Raw genomic sequence first — 26135 nt, forward strand, 5'->3', positions numbered from 1 at the left:
CTACCCCTCAGGATAGGTCATCAGAATCAGATCGGCAGGGACCAACTCCCGCCAATCAGTTGTTTGAGGAGAAGACAGTGCTCACACAAGCACGGCCTTCTCTGCATTGGTCACCTGCTCAAAGTCACAAGAGTAGCGGTGAGCAGTGTAATTACATCTCAGCCGCCCCATTCACTTCAATGGGACGACTCCTTCCCATTTAGTTGAACAGATGGGAGCCGCCCCACTGAAGCGAGTGTAATTACACTGCTCACCGCTGCAATTGTAATGGTGAGCAGGTACACAAAGAGAAGGCAGCGCTTGTATGAGCGCCGTGTTCTCTTCAAACAGCTGATTGGCGGGGACCAACTGGCAGCACCCCCGCGCTCATACAAGCGCTGCCTTCTCTTCTGTGTTCACCTGCTCACCCGAGGGTAGGTCATCAATATAAAAAAGCGGACAACTCTTAATGCATATAATACTGTATGTATAGTCACTACAAGGAACTGCCACCCGATTTATCTTTCCCGTGTACTCTACTTAGACAGGGTGCTTTATCTCCTTAAAGAGACCAGTCCTGTACAGAGACTTATTGGTAATGCTCCATGGGAAATGAATATGCAAAGAGAACCATCTCGCTAGCGCCACCTATTGGAAGTGGAAACAGCTGTAAACAGATGGATATCTGGCCTGGTCAAATCCCAAGGCTTCTTACAAAGTTGGATCTCGACTTGGAGGGAGCCACTTCCAATGGGTGGCGCTAGCAAGATGGACCTCTTTCTTGGGAGATCGTTCTTTGCATATCCGAGTACTCTACCGGAGATCCGCGATGGGTGCAGGAAAGGAGATTTAGACATCGGGAGGCGCTCTCTGCATTTTGAGATGTCACTCTATATAATCCCGCACCTCAGGAGGTGGGAAAGGCCGATATTAGGACAACATTTAGAAGAGCGTTAGAGGCTTATCTAATCTCATATGACCGCGGGTTATCATTAATATAGCCACTAATGGAGTAGAATTGATGGAGATGGGATGAACTTAATGGACCTGTGTCTTATGCGACTAGAAGTGTAAGGACGCACACGACCGTTTTTTTCCCCCCTTTTACTGGCCGTTTTTTGCGTTCCGTATACGGAACCATTCATTTCAATGGTTCCGCAAAAAAAAAGGAATGTACTCCGTATGCATTAGGTTTCCGTATTTCCGTTTAAAGATAAAACATGCCCTATTATTGCCCGCAAATCACGTTCCGTGGCTCCATTCAAGTCAATGGGTTCGCAAAAAAACAGAACACATACGGAAATGCATCCGTATGTCTTCTGTTTCCGTTCTTTTTGCGGAACCATCTATTGAAAATGTTATGCCCAGCCCAATTTTATCTATGTAATTACTGTTAGGGATCGACCGATATTGATTTTTTAGGGCAGATACCGATAATTTGTGAACTTTCAGGCCGATAGCCGATAATTTATACCGATATTCTGGGAATTTTCATTTTTGAGAAAAAAAAAAATTCCTACACAAATCTGCTGAAAATTAATATTTTTATTGTTAAAGAGGACCTTTCACCGATTCTTACCCTATGAACTAAGTATACAGACATGTGGAGCGGCGCCCGGGGATCTCACTGCACTTACTATTATCCCCGGGCGCCGCTCCGTTCTCCTGCTATGCCCTCCGGTATCTCCGTTCCCTAAGTTATGGTAGGCGGAGTCTGCCCTAGCGCTGGCCAATCGCATTGCAGAGCTCACAGCCTGGGAGAAAATAACCTCCCAGGCTGTGAGCTCTGCGCTGCGATTGGCCAGCGCTAGGGCAGACTCCGCCTACTATAACTTAGGGACTGGCACTGCGCCACCAATGTTTTTACTATTGGCCGGGATTGGGATGGGGGTGGGGGGCGCACTGCGCCACCAATGATTAATACTGGGGGGCTTGGGGGGGCGCACTGCGCCACCAATGAAGATAAGTCTATCGATCATTCATATACAGGAGGCGGGAGCTGGCTGCAGAATCACATAGCCGGCTCCCGACCTCTATCAGCGGTAGCTGCGATCCGCGGCACCTGAGGAGTTAACTACCGCGGACCGCAGCTATTGCTCATAGAGGTCGGGAGCCGGCTATGTGATTCTGCAGCCAGCTCCCACCTCCTGTGTATGAATGAATGAAAGGCTTATCTTCATTGGTGGCGCAGCGGCCACAGCCCCTCCCCTCCTCTTATGTTCTATCCCCTCATTGGCGGCAGCAGCATTACAGGGGGAGGAGACACTGCTTCCTTCTCCCCTGTGCTGCGGAGGGAACACAGAGAGCGCTGTCAGCAGCGCGTTCTGTGTTCCCCATACGTTATCGGTATATCGGCAAAATAGATGCCGATACCGATAACGTTCAAAATCCTCAATATCGGCCGATAATATCGGCCAAACCGATAATCGGTCGATCCCTAATTACTGTATATGCCGAACGGAAAAACGGAACAGAAACGGAAACCCCATGGAAACAAAAAACGTAACGGATCCGTGAAAAAAGGACCGCAAAACACTGAAAAAGCCATACGGTTGTGTGCAGGAGGCCTAAAGCTATAAAATGCTGCCACAACGAAGAACTCATTAGTCGGACGCAGCAGGACCGTCATCATACGACATCACTGGAAGAACCGCCTGGAGCTTTATGGCTCCGATAGGCAGGGGTGCACTATACTGCAAGGTCAACTGGCCGGCCCTGTACCAGTAAGCACATGTTGGAACAACAAGTACAAGCAGATATTTGAGCCTAGACTACAAGGACGGCGGCTGGCAGACCAGTGCAGACTCCCCGGCTTGTATAGTCTCTGGAGCAGTGAGATCTGCATTTTCCGTCTCCACAATGTACACAGAGCATGAGGCGCAGTATATAGACCTTATATAGAAATGTGTGGCTCCACTTCCTATTGAGTCATGCACAGCACAATTACCTAGTTACTGCACATTTCAGCTGAAAACCATGCCGGCTGCCCATAATGAAGCAGCAGATTACTGAGCATTGTTCCATTCAAATAACGCAGCAGAGGACTTTCACGTCACACAATAACCAGGCTTCCCAGGGTACAGGGCCGTTCTGTGCACATAAACACCCACCACTTGGAACATGGAGTCAATATTTTCTAGGATTATATAGAACTTTTAATCATGCTGCAGTTTTATTTTACTGTCTTGTCATTCTCAAGATCTCCGCTTGCAGTCATTGAATGTTTTGTTAATCAAAATGACAAAATCCTATCCTGAATTTGAAAGACTATCGTGGGATCTGTCCAGTTTCCGGCATGAGCGGCGGGTTACGGCCGGATAAAAACTGGTGCACACCTGTGCAATTGTACTCGTGGGTAAAATGTATTAGGCCGAGTGCTGGGGCTGCTCAGGTCAGTACAGATCCTGCACGCACGACCCCTACTCTACCCTAACGGTGACCATGTTAGAGGGCCAGTTACTCCTCCCGACCCCCGTTCACATACAGGCTCATTGTTGTCAATGAGGAGGGCAGACTAAGGCTACGTTCACATGTACGTTCTGCATTCCGGTTTGGAGATCCTGCAGAGAAACTCACAACCGGGGGAAAACAATTCCGTTTTGTCTCTATTCACTGTCAATGAACAGAACAAACCAGATTAGGATGCATTCCCTTCCGGTTTGTTCAGTTTTTTGACCAGACACAAAAAGTCAATGGTGTTCCGGTTTGTTCAGTTTCTATTTAAGGCTACTTTCACACTGGCGATTTGGCTTTCCGTTTGCGAGATCCGTTCAAGGCTCTCATTAGCGGTCCAAAAAGGATCAGTTTTGCCCTAATGCATTCTGAATGGAAAAGGATCCGCTCAGACTGCGTCAGTTTGCCTCCGTTCCATCTCCATTCCGCTTTGGAGGCGGACACCAAAACGCTGCTTCATGACGGATCCGCAAGTGTGAAAGTAGCCTAATACAACAGGATCCAAAAGAAACGGATGCGTCTGGATGTATTAAATGAAATAGAAGCGTTTTAGGCCTCATGCACACGACCGTTGTTTTGGTCCGCATCCAAGCAGCAGTTTTTGCCGCTCGGTGCGGACCCATTTACTTCAATGGGGCGGCAAAAGATGCGGACAGCTCTGTGTGCTGTCCGCATCAGTTGCTCCGTTCCGTGGTGGCAAACAAAATATAACCTGTCCTATTCTTGTCCATTTTGCGGACAAGAATAGGCAATCAATGGCTGTCCGTGCCGTTCCGCAAATGACGGAATGCACACGGACGCCATCCGTATTTTGCGGTTCCCCATCTGCGGACCGCAAAACACACAACGGTCGTGTGCATGTAGCCTTATCCAGGTTTTGAGATCCTGTGCAGGATCTCAGAAACTGAATGAAAAACGATGAGGTGAAAGTAGCCTAAGACTACTTTCAAACTTGCATTGCTATTTTCCGGTATTGAGATCCGGCAGAGGATCTCAATACCGGAAAAAAAAAAAAAGCTTCCGTTTAGTTCTCATGCATTCTAATGTCTTCCGTTCTGCTAGCATTCCGTTTTGTGACCGGACAGAAAACCGCTGCAAGCTGCAGTTTTGAGTCTGGTCATAAAAACAGATGCAGCACTGAAAACATTGTGAGGCCTCTTGCACACGACCGGATGTATTTTGCGGTCCGCTGGCCCCACTAATAGAACAGTACTATCCTTGTAAGTAATTCGGACAATAATAAGACATGTTCTATTTTTTTGCGGAACAGAAATAAGGAAACGGAATGCACATGGAGTACCTTCCGTTTTTTTTGTTTTGCAGACCCATTGAAATGAATGGTTCCGTATACGGAACGCAAAAAATGGCCAGTAAACGGGAAAAAAAAAAACGGCCGTGTGCAGGAGGCCTAAGGGTCCATTCACACGTCCGTGTGTGTTTTGTGGATCCGCAAAACACGGACATCGGCGATGTGCGTTCCGCATTTTGCGGACCGCACATCACCGGCACTTAATAGAAAATGCTTAATCTTGTCCGCAATTGCGGACAAGAATAGGACATGTTCTATTTTTTTCGGGAACGGAATTGCGGACCCGGAAGTGCGGGTCCGCAATTCCGGATCCGGGCAGCACATCGTGCTGCCCCATAGAAATGAATGGGCCTGCAATTCCGTTCCGCAAAATGCAGAACGAAATTGCGGACGTGTGAATGGACCCTTAGGATGAGGATTATACGAGACAGACCGACGTAATGGCAGCGCAAATAAGTCCGTTTTGAAGAAGTCTGATTTGTCGTAATTTGCTCCATTGTCTATGCCTCCCCTTTACCACAGGTGTGGAACTATCCGGGCAGGCAGTTCCCAGCGTCCGGCCTAGCTGAATGCTGCCACTCACTGACAGACCACATTGACTATAGCGGGTTCTGGCCAGTTTCCGGCATGAGCTCCGGGTTACGGCCAGATAAAAACTGGTGCACACGGAAAATCCAAAGCGTTTTCCAGGAACCGGACCTGAATCACATGTGGTGCGGATTTAATCTTTTTCTATGCATATCGTGAAATCTATGGCAATTCTACAGCAAAAACCTACATGTAACTCATTATGGATTTTGATTTTCTGCAGCACAACATATCCAGTGAGGACGCACCCCAAGAACCAATGCACTAACCATCACACTGGATATAAAACAATACCTAGCTTTACCAAGATATGGAAGCTAAAGCGTCACTAGGAGAAAAAAAAACATCAAACCAGCAACGTGAGGTCAAGCAGAACCTGATGTGCACACATTCCACAAGGGCCTACCTGAACATGTCTCAACGAGGTAAGATGATCCAGTCGCCTTGTCAGACACAGAGATGTGTTCACACTGTCTGCAAATACATACAGTCCTCCTCACCGGTATACATGTACCGCATACAGTCCTCCTCACCGGTATACATGTACCGCATACAGTCCTCCTCACCGGTATACATGTACCGCATACAGTCCTCCTCACCGGTATACATGTACCGCATACAGTCCTCCTCACCGGTATACATGTACCGCATACAGTCCTCCTCACCGGTATACATGTACCGCATACAGTCCTCCTCACCGGTATACATGTACCGCATACAGTCCTCCTCACCGGTATACATGTACCGCATACAGTCCTCCTCACCGGTATACATGTACCGCATACAGTCCTCCTCACCGGTATACATGTACCGCATACAGTCCTCCTCACCGGTATACATGTACCGCATACAGTCCTCCTCACTAGTATATACACTCACCTAAAGAATTATTAGGAACACCATACTAATACGGTGTTGGACCCCCTTTTGCCTTCAGATCTGCCTTAATTCTACGTGGCATTGATTCAACAAGGTGCTGATAGCATTCTTTAGAAATGTTGGCCCATATTGATAGGATAGCATCTTGCAGTTGATGGAGATTTGAGGGATGCACATCCAGGGCACGAAGCTCCCGTTCCACCACATCCCAAAGATGCTCTATTGGGTTGAGATCTGGTGACTGTGGGGGCCATTTTAGTACAGTGAACTCATTGTCATGTTCAAGAAACCAATTTGAAATGATTCGAGCTTTGTGACATGGTGCATTATCCTGCTAGAAGTAGCCATCAGAGGATGGATACATGTTCTCATTCTGTTTACGCCAAATTCGGACTCTACCATTTGAATGTCTCAACAGAAATCGAGACTCATCAGACCAGGTAACATTTTTCCAGTCTTCAACAGTCCAATTTTGGTGAGCTCGTGCAAATTGTAGCCTCTTTTTCCTATTTGTAGTGGAGATGAGTGGTACCCGGTGGGGTCTTCTGCTGTTGTAGCCCATCCGCCTCAAGGTTGTGCGTGTTGTGGCTTCACAAATGCTTTGCTGCATACCTCGGTTGTAACGAGTGGTTATTTCAGTCAACGTTGCTCTTCTATCAGCTTGAATCAGTCGGCCCATTCTCCTCTGACCTCTAGCATCCACAAGGCATTTTTGCCCACAGGACTGCCGCATACTGGATGTTTTTCCCTTTTACACCATTCTTTGTAAACCCTAGAAATGGTTGTGCGTGAAAATCCCAGTAACTGAGCAGATTGTGAAATACTCAGACCGGCCCGTCTGGCACCAACAACCATGCCACGCTCAAAATTGCTTAAATCACCTTTCTTTCCCATTCTGACATTCAGTTTGGAGTTCAGGAGATTGTCTTGACCAGGACCACCCCCCTAAATGTATTGAGGCAACTGCCATGTGATTAGTTGACTAGATAATTGCATTAATGAGAAATAGAACAGGTGTTCCTAATAATTCTTTAGGTGAGTATGTACCGCATACAGTCCTCCTCACTGGCATATATGTACCGCATACAGTCCTCCTCACTGGCATATATGTACCGTATACAGTTCTCCTCACCGGTATATATGTATTGTTTAGTGTCCTTCTCACTAATATATAGCCCTCTGGGCTCACAATCTAAGTTCCTCATCTAAGACAAAGACTATGGCCAATTTACCATCAGTATGTTTTTGGAGGTAAGAGTATCCTCCTAAGGGCTCATTCACACAACCGTGTGCTGGCTGGGCTAGTGCTGTGGACCACAATGTGAGGTCCACAATGCACAGGCACCGACCATGGGGCTGCTGCATATGGATCGCGGACCCATTCACTTGATGGTGCATGCACTACTTTTTTGCGGTGCGGAGGCACGGACAGAAACCCCACGGAAACACTCCGTAGTGCTTCCGTAGGGTTCTGTGTCTCTGTTCCGCACCCACCTTCCGGATTGCGGACCCACTCAAGTGAATGGGTCTGCATCCATGATGTGGTGCCAGAACGGCAGGGACCTGTATTTTGCGGACCCGCAAAGGGGATGGCCAGTTTCCTATATTGCTGACGCCTTTACCATTGATGGTCTATCCCCAGCACAGGTCACCAATACCCGAGTGGTGGGGGTGAGATACCCCGCTATCAGCTGTTCTGCTGCACAGTAGACAGAGCCGATTACTGCAGCGCTATTCCCATCGAAGTGAATGGGAGCAGCACTGCTGTAACCATTCCCATCCACTACACAATGGATGAAGCAATGTGGATGTGAGATCCACACCAATCAGATATTCATGGCCTCTCATGAGAGTAGGCAATCAATAGGAAAATCCGGGACAGCCCCTTGTTAGTAATGTGTGTATTCCTCATGAGATGACAATTCCAGAATATCTCTTCTGAGAAATTTGTGCCATATCTCCGTTATTCCTTCTGGAAATGGATTTCTAAAACTTGACAACTGGGCATTACTCATACTTGCCAACTTTCATTAAAGGAGTTTTCTGACATTTTTATACTGATGACCCATCCTCAAGATAAGTCATCAGTATCTGATTGGCGGGGGTCTGACACCCGGGACCCCTGATGATTAGCTCCTGGGAGCTCTCTGCTTTTCCTAGGCCAGTGATGACACGTTCATCGGTCACGTGGCCTAAGAGCAGCTCAGCTACATAGAAGCGAATGGGGATGAGTGTGACACCAAGGACAGCCACTATACAATGTACGGCAGTGTGATTGGTAAGCTACAAGAAGGCCGCAGCACTTACAGGAGCGCCAATGCCTTCTCAAAACAGCTGATCTGTGGGGGTCCCGGGTGACAGAATCCCCACGTGAAGCCAAAGACACAAGACCTATTTCTCAGACCATATGCTGCCGAACCTCAATGTGGATTTGGACGCTGGGCCTGAGGACATGGCCTCTCAGCACCACAAGTAGTTAGGCTTGTTTTCCAGGAGGTTCCTAGAAGGCTTCTGTGGCACCAGGGAGATCTACCGACTATTCAGGAAGGTCCCCCCCCTTTTTTTTTCCTCAAGAGCCTCCCAGTTGTTCCAGGAGAGTTGGCAAGTACTACTACTTCCCCTGCTAACCGGTCACACCTCTGATACCATCAGCACTGTGTTATGGGATTAACCCAAATGACAAGGATAACAGAGGAATCACATCACGTAGAGTTCCAAGAGGTTTACAAAACAGACATTTGAAGATATGATTAGGCCCTCAATGTTCTGCTGAAAAGGATGGAGCGTCAGCTCAGTAAGGTAAGTTTAAGGACTCCTGCACACGACCTTTTTTTTTTTTTTTGCGGTCCGCAAAAACGGGTTCCGTTTTTCCGTGACCGTTTTTTCGTCCGTGGGTTTTCCTTGATTTTTGGAGGATCCACGGACATGAAAAAAAAAGTAGTTTGTGTCCGCCTGGCCGTGCGGAGCCAAACGGATCCGTCCTGACTTACAATGCAAGTCAATGGGGACAGATCCGTTTGACGTTGACACAATATGGGGCAATTGCAAACGGATCAGTCCCCCATTGACTTTCAATGTAAAGTCAGGAGTTAATATACCATAGGATCGGAGTTTTCTCCAATCCGATGGTATATTTTAACTTGAAGCGTCCCCATCACTATGGGAACGCCTCTATGTTAGAATATACCATCGGATTTGAGTTACATCGTGAAACTCATATCAGACAGTATATTCTAACACAGAGGCGTTCCCATGGTGATGGGGACGCTTCTAGTTAGAATATACTACGAACTAAGTACATGACTGCCCCCTGCTGCCTGGCAGCACCCGATCTCTTACAGGGGGCTGTGATCCGCACAATTAACCCTTCAGGTGCCACACCTGAGGGGTTAATTGTGCGTATCTTAGCCCCCTGTAAGAGATCAGGGGCTGCCAGGCAGGAGGGGGCAGACCCGGCCAGTGCGGCCCCCCCGCCTCCCCCTCCCTCTATTGTATTATCATTGGTGGCCAGTGCGGCCCCCCCCCCCCCCGCTCCCCCTCCCTCTATTGTATTATCATTGGTGGCCAGTGTGCGGCCCCCCCCTCCCTCCCTCTATTGTAATATCATTGGTGGCCAGTGTGCAGCCTCCCCCGGCCCCCCCCTCCTTCTATTGTATTATCAGTGGTGGCCAGTGTGCGGCCCCCCTTCCCTCTATTGTAATATCATTGGTGGCCAGTGTGCGCCCCCCCCCTCTATTGTGTTAATATCATTGGTGGCCAGTGTGCGGCTTCCCCTCCACCCCCCTGATCATTGGTGGCAGCGGAGAGTTCCGATCAGAGTCCCAGTTTAATCGCTGGGGCTCCGATCGGTAACCATAGCAACCAGGACGCTACTGCAGGCCTGGTTGCCATGGTTACTTAGCAATATTACAATATTAGAAGCATCATACTTACCTGCTGCGCTGTCTGTGTCCGGCCGGGAGCTCCTCCTACTAGTAAGTGATAGGTCTGTGCAGCGCATTGCTTAATGATCTGTCACTTACCAGTAGGAGGAGCTCTCCGATACTGTGAGGAGAAACAGCGCTTCGTTTGGACGCTTCATTTTCGCCATTGGTGGGAGACACAGCACTCAGACCCCCAGATTAAAAAGGTTTGTTTAAAAGGACAGCTATACCTTAAAGTTGCCGTCCTGTAGTTTTGGGCACAGACACCCAGGCATAACATGGGAGCAAAAATGTGCCCGTAATACAACTTGTGTGGAACTGCCCTAAGAAGCTTCAGCAACTTTAATAAATGTTGATGGTTTTGCTGGCATTGGACTTAAAATTTCACCTCTACAACGTGTGTGTCTATATATTTATTAGTTGAAGCTTAGACTGGAAAAAAAAAATGACAAAGAGGAAGAAAGGGTTTGAGAGACGGAAATTACTAAGAGTGATATCACCCGGGCCGCAAGCGGCTCAGCATGGGGGAGGTGCAGCGCTTGTGGTCACCAGGAGGACGTAACACAAAACCCGTCCTGAAGGCACCGCAGAAACTTCAGGATCACAGGATTCCTGTGATGTTCCTTCATCAGGAGGTGATCGCCCCTCACTGTGGGGTCAATGAGGAACTGAACCACCTTTCGGCCAGGTCCGGCCATTTTACAGCAGAGAATGAAGGTGTGTAAAGTGCTCTGTGGACAAGGTTAACCTGTTCCCAAGATATCCGGGAGGCAGCCTTACAAGAGATAAGATAAAGAGCAAATTGGCTCATTCCAGGCATACCTGCCCGAGTCCTGGGGGTGGGGGCGCTGCTCAGGTGTGACCATGGACTGAGATCACTTACAGACCTGTACATTTATAGTAATGGACATGCAGGGCTCCTGTGCTGCTCTATTTTGATTCACTTATTCCTAAGGCTACTTTCACACTCGCGTTTGGTGCGGATCCGTTCAGATAATACAACCACATGCATCCGTTCAGAACGGATCCGTTTGTATTATCTGTAACATAGCCAAGAAGGATCAGTCTTGAACACCATTGAAAGTCAATGGGGGACGGATCCGTTTTCTATTGTGCCATATTGTGTCAGTGAAAAACAGATCCGTCCCCATTGACTTAGATTGTGTGTCAGGACGGATCCGTTTGGCTAAGTTTCGTCAGACGGACACCAAAGCGCTGCAAGCAGCGTTTTGGTGTCCGCTTCCATAGCGGAATGGAGGCGGAACGGAGCCAAACTGATGCATTCTGAACGGATCCTTATCCATTCAGGATGCATTAAGGGCAAAAAAGTGATCCGTTTTGGTCCGCTTGTGAGAGCCCTGAACGGATCTTACAAACGGAAACCAAAACGCCAGTGTGAAAGTAGCCTTAGGCTATGTTCACATCATGATTTCATCCTCCGTTTCACGCATATGCCTGAAAGCTCCTGTCAACCACCCCTGATGGAGGGCTGCAACGTACCCCTATTGTACAGGTATGTCACCCAAGAAAAATGTGACTGTCACTGCAGCCTAAGAAAGGCCTCATGCACACAACTGTTTTGCGGTCTGCAAACCGTGGATTTGCAACACACCGGCCATTTTCTTTTCTTCAATAAAAATGGCCTATCCTTGTCTGCAAAACGGGCAAGTAGAGTAGAGGACATGTTCAAGGTTTTTGGCGGGACCTCGGCACGGACATACGGATGTTGACAGCTTCTGCAGTGGTTATTGTCCGAGTGAAAACCGGACAGATCCCTCAAGGATCCAATTATAGTCAATGTGGTCTAGTGCTGAACAGCAGTATATGGCAAGGCCGGATCCGGTGAACTCCGGCACACTCTTTTCTGCTGGATTGGTTAAACGGCGGTGTAAACCTACTCTTTTCTCTGTGCAGGCTCTGCTTCTGGCTCACAATCACTGATGGAAATCACTGACCAAACACTGAAGAGTGAAAAGCCTTAGGCCTCTTTCACACAGGCGTCATGGTTTTGGGCCGGATAAGATGCGGGTGCGTCACGGGAAAATGCACGATTTTTCCGCGCGAGTGCAAAACATTTTAATGCGTTTTGCACGCGAATGAGAAAAATCGGCGGGTTTGGGTTACGTGTTGTGTAGATTGCTATTTTCCCTTATAACCATGTTATAAGGGAAAATAATACATTATTAATACAGAATGCATAGTACAATAGGGCTGGAGGGGTTAAAAAATAAAATAAAAATTATTTAACTCACCTTAAACCACTTGTTCGCGCAGCCCGGCTTCTCTTCTATCTTCCTCTTTGGTGGGCAGTAGGAAAAGGACCTGTGGTTACTTAGCAATTTTTTGAAGCATTATACTTACCTGCGAGCTGCGATGTCTGTGACCGGCCGGGCGCTCCTCCTACTGGTAATTGAAAGGTCTGTGCGGCACATTGCTTATAGCACAGACCTGTCACTTACCAGTAGGAGGAGCGCCCGGCCGGTCACAGACATCGCAGCTCGCAGGTAAGTATAATGCTTCTAAAAATTGCTAAGTAACCAGGACTGCAGTAGCGTCCTGGTTGCCATGGTTAACGATCGGAGCCCCAGCGATTAAACTGGGACTCTGATCGGTACTCTCCGCTGCCACCAATGATAGGTGGGGAGGGAGGGGGGTCTGCCCCCTCCTGCCTGGCAGCACATGATCTCTTACAGGGGTAAGATACGCACAATTAACCCCTCAGGTGCCAGCACAGATCGGGTGCTGGCAGGCAGCAGTCATGTACACAGTTCAAAGTAGGGCTGCACGATAAATTAAAAAAAAAATAATCGAATCGCGATAATCTGCAAATGCGATATGGCGATTTGGGCGACCCGAAAATGCCGCGATTATATATGAAGGGGCCCCGCGCACATAACTGGCTTTGCGTGTCAAACAATCTCTCTCCTATTGATAACATGGCCAGCCTGTAACTCACTGTCACGATGAATGCACTGCAGCTAACAGCAGCGAGCGGGTCACTTAGTAACGCTCCTGCTTCCTGAAGTGGGAGGAGCGTTACTAAGTGACGTCAGTCACGCGCCGGCCAGCTCGCTGCAGTGCATTCATAGTGACAGTGAGTACAGAGGCGGCCATGTTATCAATAGGAGAGAGCTTGTTTTACCCACTAGTAAAATACTTAACACAAAGCCAGTTATGTGCGCAGTTTAGGACACATGAGGGGACACATAGGGCCATGAGGGGAACCAGCATAAGATGCTATATGTCTTATGCTGGCCCCCCTGATGGCCCTATGTGTAATAGCACAGATCCCCCCACAACACGGCGTCCTCCACAGATCCCCCCACAACACGGCGTCCTCCACAGATCCCCCCACAACACGGCGTCCTCCACAGATCCCCCCACAACACGGCGTCCTCCACAGATCCCCCCACAACACGGCGTCCTCCACAGATCCCCCCACAACACGGCGTCCTCCACAGATCCCCCCCACAACACGGCGTCCTCCACAGATCCCCCCCACAACACGGCGTCCTCCACAGATCCCCCCCACAACACGGCGTCCTCCACAGATCCCCCCCCACAACACGGCGTCCTCCACAGATCCCCCCCACAACACGGCGTCCTCCACAGATCCCCCCCACAACACGGCGTCCTCCACAGATCCCCCCCACAACACGGCGTCCTCCACAGATCCCCCCACAACACGGCGTCCTCCACAGATCCCCCACAACACGGCGTCCTCCACAGATCCCCCACAACACGGCGTCCTCCACAGATCCCCCACAACACGGCGTCCTCCACAGATCCCCCATAACTATGTCATACCCAGCCGCGTCAGCGGCTCATATGGGAAAATCCAAGCAAATAGACCTCTAGCACAATTCCCTTAAAATATCGCATCGCATATCGCAATTTTTAGAGCCCTAATCGCAATCGCACAAAATTCCCATATCGTGCAGCCCTAGTTCAAAGTATATTCTAACTAGAAGCGTCCCCATCACTATGGGAACGCCTCTGTGTTAGAATATACTGTCGGATCTGTGGATCCGTCTGTGTGAAAGTAGCCTACGGCCACGGACCGCGGATGCCAATCTTGTGTGCATCTGTGTTTTTTCACAGACCCATGTAGCTATGTTTTTCTAATCTTGGACAACCCATATGACTACGTTGGGAAGTCTGAAATTTAACTCCCGTCTTATCACAAGCTCAAGGAGCTGTTCTGTCCCTCCCTCATGCTTTACCCTGCAGCTCTGCTTGTCTAGACTAGATGGTAAGTCAAAGTCCACCAGGAAGTTTGTAAATACTGATCTAATTTCTATTCTCTATTATTTTCAAGGCTGTATTTAACTAGGTACAGGACTACACCGCTCTAGAAGCAGCCAGCGACACTCAGGTAATCTCTTTGATATAATGATATAATGTTCAGTCTCCTTATGAAGGCCTTTTGTGTCGCTCGACTTTTCTGCAACACATGTCGCTTTGTAACCGTACCTCCGGATCAAAAAATAAAATAAATCACAATTAACTGGGGAGTGAACAGAAGAACAGTTACCTTTTTGCCCTCATTTTTTTTTTTTTGCAGATCCACCAATTCCCAACCTCTTCTTCTGCCATGCAAGACGGACACATCTGCCTGTGGCCCAGGCCACTTCCTGCTTGTCCAGCACTATTCACATGAGCGGGCTGTCCAATCCAAGGGTGGCAGGAAGTGTCACCAGGCACTCGGAGATGTGGGGTGGCCATCTTGGATGGCAGAAGAGGAGCCTGGTGGATCTGCAACTACAGCGACGAAAATGCGGGCACCAGGTAAGCGTTCTGTTTTTCCCGCAGTTAATGTTTTTTTTTTTTTTGCTTGAACCAAAGGGTTTGCTTGAACAGGGCTCCAGTCACCCGATAGAGTGTACTTTTGGCCTCTATTAGACTTATAGTATAGTAGGCCATTCTATGCCATTCTCTTCCATGCAAAAGTGTATACCGCACACATCTACCCAATAAATTTTCGCATGGGTGCATATGGCCCACGTATGAGTAATACAGTGGTATACACATCAAAAGGTATATGTTGTGTGATACATTAACTGTATATACAGTATTTGACAGAATTCAAATACTGAACAGGGCCTTAGGCTAACTTCCAAGCAGCCCCCCCATCACCCTGTGTGGTTTATGGCAGATTCCTACATGTATAGATATTACCGTACATTTGTCTTTTTCTCGGACCCAGAATCAGAGCCATTGAGAACTGGGTGTTACCAGTTGGGGGGCGCGTTCCTGTACACGGTCACTGTCCAATGAGTGCTGACAGTTGTGGAATGGTTACTTCCTCTTGTACATTTTATAATAAATTTCAAAGAGGAATAACAGAGGGAAGAGGGACAACAATGCCGAGGTCTAGAAAGAGATGATCCAGAATTGTTGTGAATGTGTTTGTAAATAGTAAAGTAAAGTTGGATCCGGAGGTCTGTACATCAGACACCAGAGCGGAGCAGCCAGATGTGCAGATGTCCAGAAATACTTGTGGTTTTCAGACTCTATTTACAATGTGGGACTTTTGCCAAACTCCGATGGAATGGGTTACTTCGGGCTGGCAGGAGACCATCAAGTACTAAACCAAGAAGCACAGAGAATCCTAAGGGAAATTGCAAATCTGCTGAAGTTCTGGACAGGAAAGATGAGTCAACTGTTTCCATCAGCTAAAAAAAAACTGAAAACTGCTTTCATGCAGCTTACAGACAAAGAGGCCTTACTGTCACCGACTGCTTACCATGCATACGATTATGAACCTTAAAGGGGTATTCCGGTTAGGTCACTTGCACACAAACTTTTTTTTCCCCGTTTATGTTCCGTATACGGAACCATTAATTTCAATTGATCCGCAGAACAAAAACGGAAGGTACTCCACATGCCTTCCGTTTAAAGATAGAACATGTCCTCTTAGTGTCCGCATAACGGACAAGGATAGTAGCTGTTCCGTAAAAAACGGAATGCACACGGACATCATGCGTATTTATTTCCGGATCCGTTTTTTGCGGACCGCCAAATACTGAAAAAGCCATACAGTCGTGTGCAAGAGGCCATATAGAAAGTTATCCCCTATCCACTGCATAGGGGTAACTATCAGATTGGTGGTGGTCCTACAAGTGGGACCCCCACTGATCACCAGAACAGGGCCTCCATTCCTAAATGTTAAATAAAAAAATATCGGGACATGACAATCTGACAGCCCTGCACCTCACATGGATCCAGAGATCTCTCCATTCATTGCTCAGCTAGATTTCAAGCTGGCAGTTCAGAGGATGTGTCCTTTCCCTATCAAAGCTCAGGGGGTGTGCCCTTTCTGCTGCAACTCTCAGTTGCAACTGCAACAGTAGATATGGCTGGTGGCAGATGAAGGATGAAGCTGAACATGTGCGACCACCTCAGCGATGTTACGTAGGTGGACAGCGAAACGAGGAAGAGAACAAACAGCAGGACAGGCCATCAATATGTGAACGGTGGGAGGCCGACACCCAGCCAACCAGCTCCAGAACTACACAGCTCCGTCCATTGTGCAGTGGATAGAGTTGTTAACTGCAGTGCTGCTCCTATTCACTACAATGGGGGCAGCGCTGCGGTACCGGCTCTGTCCTCTACACAATGGATGGAGCTGCGCAGTTCTGACACTAAGCCAACGCTTAACAGCTGATCGCGGGGTGTCAGCCCCCACAGCAGTATAATAATGATGGTTTATCCATGGGATAGGCCATCAATCCCAAAATGCTGTAAAAGTACCTTAAAGGGGTTGTGTCACTTAGGCCTAGTGATCCGTGGCCGTATTGCGGGCCGCAATACACGGCCACAGTTCCGTGTGCATTCTGCATCACGGATGCAGACCCATTCACTTCAATGGGTCCGCAAATCCGGAATTGCGGAACAGCCGCACGGAACGGGACCCCTCGGAAGCACTACGGAGTGCTTCCGTGGGGTTGCGTCCCGTAAAAAGATAGAACAGGTCCTATCTTTTTGCGGAACGGGCGGATCGCGGACCCATTAAAGTGAATGGGTCCGCGATCTGATGCGGCTGACCCGCGGCCGGCGATCGTGCATTGCGGCCCGCAGCACGAGCACGCGTCACACACGTTCGTGTGAACTCTGCCTTAAGCAAATGGCATTTATCATGTAGATAAAGTTAATTACTAATGTATTTCGATTGTCCATATTGCCTCCTTTACTGGCTGGATTCATTTTTCCATCACATTATACACGGCTCGTTTCCATGGTGATGACCACCCCGCAATCCATCAGCGGTGGTTGTGCTTGCACACTAAGAAAAAGCACCGGCCGGGATCGTGGGACCGCACATAGACTAGTCCTTTTTCCTATAGTGTGCAAGCACGACCACTGCTGCTGGATTGCAGGGTGGTCATAACCATGGAAACAAGCAGTGGAATGGAAAAATAAATCCGGCCAACAAAGAGGCAATATGGATAACAACAATACATTAGTAAGTGCCTCGTATTAACTTCCTCTACATCAGGGGACAGCAACCTTCGGCGCTCCAGCTGTTGTCAAACTACAACTCCCAGCATGCACACTTGCTTAACTGTTCTTGCAGCTCCTATAGAAGTGAATGGAGCATGCTAGGAGTTGTGGTTTCAATACAGCTGGAGGTTGCTGATCCATGCTCTACATCAGGGATGGCCAACCTGAGTCTCTCCAGCTGTTTCAAAACTACAACTCCCATCATGCCCAGATTGCCAGCAGCTATCAGCTTAGAGCAGGGCATTGTGGGAGTTGTAGTTTTACAACAGCTGGAGAGCCGCAGGTTGGCCATGCCTGCTCTACATGATAAATGTAATTTGCTGAAGTGAGACGACCCCTTTAAGTACATGGTGACCAGGACATCCAGACCAGTGGGGGTCAGTAAGCCAAACCTCCTCTATATTTCGACTAAATATCTATAGATTGACAGAATACTAAATAAAAATGTTAAACTTTCCTAAATTTCTATTTTAGTAAATATACAACAAGCCATGTAATTAATAAATTACACAATCTTAATAATATACAACATTTTTTTATTTTGAAGCCAGAGAGAAAGCAGCCATGTTTTTCTAATCCTGGACAAGCCCTTTAACGTACACAGGGGTATTGGCGCAGCATACACTATCATTACACTTGGCATCGTACCTGGTCATTTTCAACCTGGAAATTTCAGCAACACATTACTAAGCAGCCAGGTTAAGCTTTATATCCCAGGTAATGAAGGTCTAAGGCCTTGTTCTCTTGGTATATTCCATCCGTCCATGCCAGGCTCATTCAGGCGTATTTTGGGAAACGCAGAGCCAGCGCTATACAGAAATCCCTTTTCTTGTCCGCTCTATATGCTTGTCATGCTCTACATTATTTGCGGGGTATTGAAATGAATGGGTCCACACCCATTCCAGATGCGGACCCGTACATACAGCCGTCTGAATGGAAGGAAAGTTAAAGGGGCTGCCTGCTTTATTTACGGTATATTGACGACCTATATCAGATCAGTAGGGGGGTCCAACCAATCAGCTGTTTGAAGACAAGGCCGCCTTCTCTTAATTGTTTCCCTGCTCGTCCCATTCATTTCTATGAGACGTCTCCTTGCTATACACTTGTGCCGGGAGTCAGACCCCCGCCGTTCTGATATTGATGACCTATCCTGACGATAGGTCATCAACATAAAATAAGGGGATGACCCCTTTAAGGGTATGTTCACACTGTAGAAACAAGTTGCAAAAGTACTTCCCATTACTGTAGTGGAATCTGTGGCCGAGCCTCCGATTTCTGCAGCGGGTTTGTGGTTTTGCATGCTGCGGATTTAGCATCCTTAAGAGGGGCTGGCTACCCAGCACATGATCCGTATCATGAAGTGACATGTCACTCCTTACGGTACGTTTACATTTAGAAATCTGGCAGGGAAACATCCTGCCGAAGTTCACCGATCCGGCATCACTGAATAATACCGCACAGCACTGAACCCCTTTGACTATAATGGGATTCGGCGGGAGATCTGACCACATAAAAGGCGGGTTTTGGCGGGTGTATGCAACTATTTATCTGGCCGAAAGCCAATATTTCGCTGGAAAGCGCCTGGATCCCCGCCAATCCCATTATAGTTTATGGGCTCCAACAGCGTGCCGAATTATCCAGCTTTGCCGGATCCAGTGGACGCCTCTACTGGAACAACCTGTCGGACTTCAAAAATGCAAATGTGAAAGTAGGGATATTTTCTTCACAATGGGGAAGAAAACGACACGTCATTAACTTTTTACACCCCCCTCGACACTTTTCCAAAAGGGGCGCGGGCTAAGGGTTGGATAAGGGCATGACCAACAGGGATGAATTTTGTGCCACATTTCTGGCATAAATGAAGTCAGAAATCTACGGCAGCTCTGCTTTCTGTTTAGGCACACGGACTGCTGGAGCACACGCCAAATCTATGACGAGGCCTATACATCAGGTGCATCAGCCGGCAGTGCTGTCGTGGTAAATCTCCCCCATAGTGTATTAGCCAAGTAGATAGACTAGAATAAATCTCATCCACATGCCGAGGAAACTTTTCAGGAGTAAAACCGACCCGCAGACCACGTGAAACCCATGGGCACCAGGTGCTGTCAGGGCGTTCAGTTTCGTTTTTTTATTTTTAATCAACATAAGTCAACGAGGAAATTAAAAGGGACAAAATGGTGATGTATAGGGTACACTCAGTCCGAGTCATTGACAGCAGACCCTGGTGCTGCAGGGGTACGAGGGGCTGGCGGCAGAAGGACAAAGGCGAATCCTTGTATACTGCACAATGGTCTTTTCCTTCACACGAGCGACATGCTACGTGAATCCAGTTCCTCTTTGTCACCGCATTTCCCCTAACTGACAAGGAACAAGAGTCGCCAAGTCCGAAAAGGAAGTGGGGATGAAATGGTAAAAGAAAGGAACTGGAGCAGACAGGAAGGGTTTGCTGTATAGTCTCCTTGTCGTTTCTCTGCGCGGCAATGTGAGAGTAAACCGCACAAAGGAAACGCAGTCATAATCAGAACCGCACTTATCAGGAGGGCAGATCACTAAGCGGTGCCCGTTCTCTGCACTCATACAATAATCCGGAAGTGTCACGTATACGCAGGTCAAAACGCAACCATCTACTAAAGGGAAGGAGCCCTAAAGAGTGACCCCGACCTCTTCTGACATGTCTTCTCAATAAGTACTTGCATTCTCCGAGAAATAACAATTCTGGAGCATCTTTTCTTATAACTTTAGGACATGCCTTCCTTTTATAAGTTACTAGCCTATGCAATGAAGGTCCAGTTGGGTGGGGGGGTGTCCCTGCACAGTCTGACACTGGCAGCACTGAATGGGTAGTGTCAGACTGTACAAGGACACCACCCCCCTACTGGTAACACCCATCTGGACCTACATTGCAATCTGCTAGTAATTCATAACTTCTCGCAGAAATAATAAAGGGATCCCCCAACAGAGACGTAAGAACAGATGCCCTAGAATTATTACATTGGGAATGCAAGGAGTTACTAAAACAGACATGTCAGGAGAGGGGACGGGTCCTCTTTAAAGTTTATGCTCACCACCTTTGAACAGCCATTTACAAGATCATAAAATCATTGGGTAAATACATTGTATCACTCAGCGCCGATCCTGCAGCGTCCACAATCCTGCAGGTTGCTACCGGAAACAGTTGATAATTTGGGGGGGGGGGGGGGGGGGCATGTTCACACAGCAGATGTTTACCCCATGTAATTCACGGCAGAAATCAGAGGCTAAGGGTCCATTCACACGTCTATGGTGTGTTGCGGCACCCGCTATAGAAATGCCTATTCTTGTCTGCAGCTGCGAACAAGAATAGGACATGTTCTATCTTTTGCGGAGCTGCGGACCCGAAGTTCGAGGCCGCGCTCCGCAAATGCAGAAGCGGAGAGCACATAGTGTGCTCTCTGCTTCGTGTCCGGGCCCATAGAGAAGGAATGGGTCCGCACCTGTTCCGCAAAATTGAGGAACAGGTGCGGACCCTTTTGCGGACGTGTGAATGGGGCCTAACCCTTCGGATTTCTTCTCCTGGCCTCAGCGGTGGACATGAAGAGGACAGTGATTGGCTGCAGTTGTGTATTGGCAATATGACATCCACGCTGCAGCCTGATAGAGAGTGGCTGAGAGAACCGGAGCATTGTGCCGGATCCTCCTGAAACCTGACAAACCTTTAATAAACCCTTCCCTAGAACACGGCACCCACAGGAATGACACATTGCTACATATGATATTTGCACCCTCATTAGATAGATGTCGAATTCAAAGGGATTGGCATCTAATGTGTATGGGGGTCTACCAGGTCTACTCTGCTGGGAGAGGTCGGGGAAGAAAACCCGTTGCGGCCCTCCAGCTGTTGCAAAACTTCAACTCCCAGCATGGCTGGACAGCCTACAGCAGGTCATGGTGGGAGTTGTAGTTTTACAACAGCTGGAGGGCCGCAGGTTGAGCATGCCTACTCTAGAAGATAAAATACTTCCAGCAGCTTACTCCCCTCTCAGTTCAGGACACACGCATGCTAGGCCGAGGCCAGTGTGCATGTGTACAGAGGGGTGGGCAGGATAGCTTGATAAGAACTTAAAGGGGGTGTCCGGGTTCAGAGCTGAACCCGGACATAACCTCTTCTTCACTCATTTACCATGTCTGAGTGGAGCACTTCTTCCTCCGATGTACCCCCTTGTCTTTCGCTGCATCACGCAGGGCAAGGGCTTCTTCTTTACTACCAGCAATGTACCAGGCTTCACATGGGTATGCTAGGCAGAGACTTCCGCTTGGCAGTGAGCCCGGTGACGTCACTGGCACAAATGGGCGCTCTTTAGCGCTGCCCTCGACTGTTTCACAGGCTAGTGCCAGTGAGGTCACCATGCTCCCTGCTAGGCGGAAGCCTCCACCCAGCATACAGAGAAAAGGCCGAGTAGGTCACCGGCAGTAAACAAACAGCCCTTTCCCTGTGCGATGGAGTGCAAGGCAGGGGGAAGCGCCACTCGTACAAAAGTAATTGAGTGACGGGGAGCTTCAGCTCTGAACCCAGACAACCCCTTTAATCTAACTTGAATGTCAAGAGGTAGGCCTCGTTCATCCGTGAAAAAAATTCATCCGTGCTCTATCCGTGAAGAATCTGTCCGGTTTTTTTTGCGCTCCGTGTGTCAGCCACATTCCATGGACACTTCTCAGCAGAATTACTTTCCAGAACATCTGAAATCAGCGGTCACCGAAAAACGGACCAAACACAAACGCCATCCGCACTGTGTCTTTGATTTTCACGGATCCATAGACTTCAAAGTACGCGTTTGGCCCTCATCAAGGACCAAAGTAGTGCACGTCTCGGATTGCTTTACTGACCCAGACACATTTGTGCGCTGTCTGTGGAAAGTGCTGACCGCACACGTCAGTGGAGAACAGAAATGTGAACAAGGCCTTAGGGACAGCGGAAGGCCAGTATTTACCTCTGCACATCCACACACGTTACAGACGGGCCGCGGTCGGAGTGCTTCTGCTGCACGGGCACTTTAGTTTAGGGACCAGAAGCAAATTTCTAAGTATCAGCATCCAGACTAAGAAACATAAAACGAGAACCATCAGGATTTCTCTGTGTATTATTATTCATGTTCAAGTTTTTTTTTTTGTTTTCTTTTTATTGTGTTTTTTCTACACGTCTTTTTTCTGGAGTTTTGCCCAGGAAACCTAATGCTTTACCCAGAGATTAGAAAAAACATTTTTAAAGCCTTTTTTTTTTTTCAGCGACTTTACTTGAATTAATCAATCTGGCCGCAACATTTTTTTGGTAAAAAAAAAAAAAAAACACATAAAAAAAACGGTGTGTGAAATCACCTGAACGTTCTCAAATGACACAGCCCATAGCGTTCTCTTATCTACAGCACCCATCAAGCCTCTTCCTGTCATTGTACCTAACAGAGCGGCAGCCAAGTGCTGCGGAGCGAGCGCCTCACCAGTCCCCCCCATCCCACAATGAGCAGACATCTCATCAAGAACCCTAAGAGTTATCAGATAGTTCAGGAAGAACGTTCAGTCATCTCCAGCCGAGTGACCACAGAAATAGCCGCCACGAAGCATCAGAAGAGATTTACTCCCAAGAAACTGCACCACCCTTGTCTACAGGCCATGCACGGTACTGCAGCTCCTCCCGCAATTCAGCCAATATCCTACAAACCACATAGGCCGCCACTCAGCTTTCCTAGACTCCTGATGGACAGAGCTAACTAGCGATGCGGCAATGGCGGTCCTGCCATTGAGGTGTCAATCCGTGATCTCGGAAAGCTGGGTGACAAGCCTCGCTGGAGGGCGAGGACCCGGAGAACTGACGTAAATCTGACAGCAACCACGATCGCCACGACACAATTAAATCTGCCCTCGCTCCGTCGGTGTGATCGCCCCGGTCAAAAATAGATACAAAAAAACAATCCCATATTTCGCTGCCACCTCAACGCATGTCAAGGTATGCAGCTCCCCTTTGATCAGGCTGGGGCCTGCAGATCCCCTCCCTCTCCAGCAGGCGGGGACAGGCAGGAAGACATTAACCCCTCAGCAGCCAGAGCCCTGTAAGAAACCTCGAAACATCCCATAAATGAATGAAATGCAGCAAACGACGGGGATGCACGGCATGTATATACGCTAGACCACCCTAGACGCCTGCATGGCGAAGTAAATACACCATGATCAGGCATAAAAGCATCAGATCAAGGCAGAGGCACACAGATGTCATGGGCCAGGGGTCTGCATGCTCTAACTGTCATTTAAAGGGGTTCATCAGGGCACCCCGGATCCTCCCTCAGATGCTGGGGCTTCCTATGAAACAGACCTGGATTATGCATCTGGGGAGGGGGCTGCTGTGTGTGTCATAAGGAGGAGTATGCAGGGCACAGTGACAGTCACCCGGCACAGCCGCTGCTGCAGATGGCCACTGATTGTGGGGGGAGTGAGCCTCTCGGAGAGAGGGTGGTGACAACCAACGCCCAGTGTGTCCCCGGTCTTCACGACTCACCCCTGTTCCGTTGTCGCACACCACCACCTTCCTGCCTTGGCTGTCCATATCGGTGCCTCCCTCCGCCGGAGCCGCCAAGCTCTCTCTGAATGACTGGCAAAAAACCGGAAAGTGCGTCCCCCCCGCCCGACACCTACTACTACTTCTCCTTCTCCTCCGGTAAGTGAGGGCCACGTGACTGAAGAGTCGCCCGCAGCCTCCGCCCCACCAGCCAATCAAGGAGCCGCCTCAGACGCTATGGAGCGAGTGGGCGAGCGGTGACGGTGATTGGACAGCGCAGACAGGAAGCCGGCTGTCCCATTCAAAAAGGGGGGGGGGAAATGAGGCGTTGGACGCATTTTTGTTGTTGGCATGTGGTTATGATATAAACGATATTGCATAGCCCCTCACTTGTCTAATTGTAGGTAATGGCTGAAGGAGGAAGTACGTAAGCCCCACCCTCAGATACTGTGACCCACGCCCTGCGTCTCAGTTACCACAGAGCACGTACGGCATAGCCATACACAGAGCCCACCTACTGCCCCATAAGAGTGACAGCTATACAGCGCCTCCACAGGAGGGTCAACTTATGGGGTCTTAAAGGGGTTGTCCCACGAAAAATACTCTACATTTTCCAAACCAGCACCTGGATATGAATACTTTTGTAACTGCATGGAATAAAAAATGTATAAGAACTACTGAGCTATTCAATAAAATGTATCTGTATAGCGCCACCCGCTGTTTGTTCTTTTAGTTATTTCTTGTCCGCTTCACAGAGGTGGTTGCAAGCGCTCAGTTTCAATCTTCAACCGTCACCAGCGGTATCTACTGTTAGAAACTTTGGCAGTTACAGGAAAAGAGCCGCAGCAGAAAGGACACGCTCCCTCAGAAAGGACACACACCCTGCGCGCACACTCCCTCAACTGCCAAGCTGAAGATAATCTAGCACAGAGAGCAACCTTCAGCACTCCAGCTGCTGTGAAACTACAACTCCCAGCATTCAAACTTTCTTGGCTGTTCTTGTAAAAGGAGGATTCTGGGAGTTGTAGTTTTAGCTGGAGCTGGAGTGCCAGAGCAATTGGAGCAGTGAATGGGGAGATCTCTGGACCATGTGAGGTACAGGGCTGGTTCTAGCTTTTTTTTAACCACCTCCTGTCCGCGCGTTGACTATAAACGTCCGGGAGGTGGTTCTCTATCTCTGAATGGACGTTTATGAACGTCCATTCAGAGATCGCAGCTGCACGCTTATCGTGCAGCTGCATGATCAGGTTGCCCGCGAGACAGGTTGCCCGCAACCAGAGAGAAGGCAGGGACAGATCCCAGGCGCTCACCAACGCTGTGTATACAGTGCAGTAAGCGTTATGCGCTTCCTGTCCCGGCCCGGCGGTCATGTGATCGCCGGGGCCCGGAGAGTGCAGGAGCTGTCAGGTCTTCCACAGACCTCGATCAGCCCTGCACTGAGGCTGTACAGCACAGTATAATGCTGTACAGCCTCTCTGGGGGTGTATGTCCCCTGTAACTGGAGCTACTATGTCAGCCCCAGTTACGGAGAAATCAATAGTGGAAAAAAAGAGAAGTAAAATGTCCCCCAGAGGTCTTGTATGACCTTATGGGGGACGCAAAGTGTAAAATAAAAAATAGTGTTAAATAAAAAAAGGTTTCACATGTAAAATAAATAAATCCCCAAGTAAGGCAAGTGATCAAGTATATACAGGGGCGTAGCTATAGGGGGTGCAGAGGTAGCAGTCGCTACCGGGCCCAGGAGCCTGAGGGGGCCCAAAGACCCTTGTGCCACATAAGACACTGGCATTATAGAAAGTACATGCTGGTCAATTTACACCTCTGGCTGGAGGGAAGGGGTTAGGTCAAGAATTTGGCATTAGGGGGTGCCCTTTCAATGTTTGCCTCAGGCAGCAGGAAGGCTACGTGTTCCCTGCCCCTTTCCAACAAGCACTGAGGGAAAGGGGCCAAGCTGAACTCTTGCACTAGGGCCCATGAG

General features: G+C 48.7%; 1 protein-coding gene across 1 annotated transcript in view; it reads right to left on the bottom strand.

Annotated features, from left to right (window-relative positions):
• ACTR2 (actin related protein 2) overlaps positions 1-24353 on the bottom strand; it is a 44099-nt gene extending 19746 nt beyond the window's left edge. Inside the window, exon 1 of the mRNA XM_040430108.1 lies at positions 24158-24353. Coding sequence (XP_040286042.1) covers positions 24158-24205 — 48 coding nt within the window. The 5' untranslated portion in view covers positions 24206-24353. The remainder of the gene's footprint in view (positions 1-24157) is intronic.
• Positions 24354-26135: the final 1782 nt, after the last annotated feature.

The sequence above is a fragment of the Bufo bufo genome, chromosome 4 (genome assembly GCF_905171765.1).
Source record: "Bufo bufo chromosome 4, aBufBuf1.1, whole genome shotgun sequence".
Lineage (NCBI taxonomy): Eukaryota > Metazoa > Chordata > Amphibia > Anura > Bufonidae > Bufo > Bufo bufo.